At 38.9% G+C, this 2,703-nt stretch overlaps 1 protein-coding gene across 1 annotated transcript; it reads right to left on the reverse strand.

The window, feature by feature from the left end:
- Positions 1-609: 609 nt before the first annotated feature.
- LOC134750795 (uncharacterized) lies at positions 610-2,004 on the reverse strand. The gene has a single exon (XM_063686038.1). It carries the CDS (start codon positions 2,002-2,004, stop codon positions 610-612), a length of 1,395 nt encoding a protein of 464 aa, XP_063542108.1.
- Between the last annotated feature and the right edge of the window lie 699 nt (positions 2,005-2,703).

The raw sequence follows: 2,703 nt of genomic DNA on the forward strand, positions 1-2,703 counted from the left end.
CCTTACGCTGAAATGAAATGTCTTCGAACTGCCTAACGACATTATCAGCTACTTGCTTTTGAGATTCGTCTAACCTATCGTAGCCTTGGATAAAGGAACCTTGCCCCGGTGAGATAATAGTATTGTTCATGTTAGTGTCGTCCGAGACAATGCTGCTAAGGTATTTTGGCAAAATCTGAAAAGCACGCCAAAAATCATCCCCTAAAATGAGATTGTTTACAATAGTTGGCACAATAACAGCCTTTAAAACGTGAAATTTATTTTCGAAACGCACTGGAATCATCATATATCCTTCGTCACCCAAAATATGTCCGCCAGCTGTGGTAACAGGGGTGATGGTATCCTTCAACACCTTCAACCCACTGTCTACAAGCACTTTATGAGCACCGTTGCCTAGAACTGTCACCGCGGAACCAGAATCTAATAATCCGGAAATAGTAACGCCGTTAATATCAACCGGAACATATGGTCTATCATCATCAAAACTGTCTTTCAGAATTGCGTCAATCCTATATGCTTTAAAATACAAATTAACTGTACGTAGCCAATCTTGCCAGTCAGCTTTATCAAATTTGGCTATGTCAGTATTATTGACACAATTCTGAGCGACTAGTTTTTTTGAGACGGCTTATTATTTTTGTTGCAATCTGGACAGTCAGGTGCCTTGACATTCTTACGGCCACAACCGAAACACACCAAGATATCTTTGCTTGCCGTGCACTGTCGCAGATTGTGAGTATCCACGCGACATCTAGGACAATAACGTGTCTTTGATGTCGAGGGAGTAATGGCATCTACATAGTTAGGTTTAGTTTTACTATTATTGTTATTTATATTATTATGTTGTGTAAATGACCTATTGTATTGCTGATTTTGTGAGAACCTGTTATAATTAGGTTTATTGTTGTTAAAATTTGTATTATTGCCGAAATTAGGTTTCGGTTTCGACGAACTACCCGAATACGCAAACTCAGGCGCTAATGTATCTGCAGTCGCCCTTGGAGGTTCTTTAAAGTGAGAAAGACGCGACTGTATACTCTCGTAGTTACGGCATAACATTTTTAGTTGCTCGATAGATTTAATTTCCGACACTGAAGATAAGGTACTTGTATAACATGGCCGGATGTTATGGAGTAAAATCTCAAGTTTCTCCTCTTCTGGCAAGGGTCTTGTTAGGCGAGAAAAGAGACCGGACATAACCGACAAGTAAATTATAATATTCTCGGTTTCTCCTTGCGTACGGGACTTGATTTCATTAACTAATCTGTAGTCATAGTCGGCCTGGCCGAAATCCTGCTTCAAAAGCACTACAAGGTCGTCCCAACTTGTGACCTGCTCCTTGACGCTGCGGAACCAATGAAGCGCACCGCCCGTAAATATTTCAGTACCGTTATGGAGAACTTTACTACTCGAGATATTCTTAGCGAGACAAAATTCTGACACGCGTTCGATGAACGCCCGTACACAAGACGAGCCGTCGTATTTAAGTTTGGATAGCTTGTTCGCTTCGTTGGCTTCGCACGTGACCGTGACGTTAACCGGCGTTGACGAAGTAGCCGCAACAACAGGAACATTGCTGCTATTAGAAAATAACGGATCCGTAACGGTGACAACGTTAAGAGAGTTAACCCGGTCTGTGCAAACCCTGAATAGAGCCACGCATCGGTCATAAGCCTCCTTTTGTTCCTTATCCTCGCACGCAATGCGGTTTAACCGGTGGTACAAATGGTGCACCAAATTGTGAGCGCGAAGCAAAGTACTTTTGATTAATGGTTTGGAATCCAAGAGAGAATTTACTTTTTCCACCACCTCTGTAATGCCATCTAAGTCGTCCTGAACATCAAAAGGACTGACAAGAATGTCCTCGGAAGGAAAAAGAGGTCCACACTTCGCAATTTGTTTACGCAATTCCTGTACTGTGTCTCCGGGGGTCTCACCCCGAATTGCTACTTCGTACTCTAGTTCAGTTTTTTGAAGCGACATGAATTTAATAGGGAAAGCCATTTTTTTTTTATATGTGAGAAAAAAAATGCTTTTTTTTTTTTTTTTTGGGTAAATGTTGAACAAATTCCAAAAAACAACAAAACACTCCGTCTGTTACAATAGTAGTTAAGATTTACGTACGTTTTTGGTTGTTTCTCTTAAAAAGCACTTTACAAAAAGAGTGTGAAAGAAGAAAAAAGGAAAAAAAAAACAACACAGAAATAAGAAAAAGAAAAGCGTTTAAATGCAACTAAAGCGTACGGAGCGTAAATGTGCAAAAGAAACCAAAATTACAAATTTAATTTAACTAAAAATAACACAATTTTATATGGCTGACTGTACTAAATAAAACACAAATAATAATGCTTACAATTGAAGAACTAAGGAAAAACAAAAAAAAAATACAATAAATTTAACAAAATGCAACCAACTGTACAATGCGTTAAATAACAATGAGATTGCAATTTAAGCTTTACTCTATAACTAACTCCCTACACTGTAGTTGCTGGCAACCAAAAATAAGAAAAGAAGAAACGTTTACAAAAATTAAAAAAAATACCAAAACACCACACAAACACACAAACCGTAGGAGATAACTCAGAGCGAAATCAGGCCCTATTAAAAAAACCACGGTAAGGCGCCAATGCTACGGGTAGGCGGAGAGAAATAAATTAACGAGTTAATTACTGAACTTAAATTTATTCTTCCGCCGCAAGCATA

The sequence above is a fragment of the Cydia strobilella genome, chromosome 20, assembly GCF_947568885.1.
Source record: "Cydia strobilella chromosome 20, ilCydStro3.1, whole genome shotgun sequence".
Lineage (NCBI taxonomy): Eukaryota > Metazoa > Arthropoda > Insecta > Lepidoptera > Tortricidae > Cydia > Cydia strobilella.

Coding starts and splice junctions, on each gene's coding strand:
- LOC134750795 (XM_063686038.1), bottom strand. CDS start 2,004: ATGGCTTTCCCTATTAAATTCATGTCGCTTCAAAAAACTGAACTAGAG.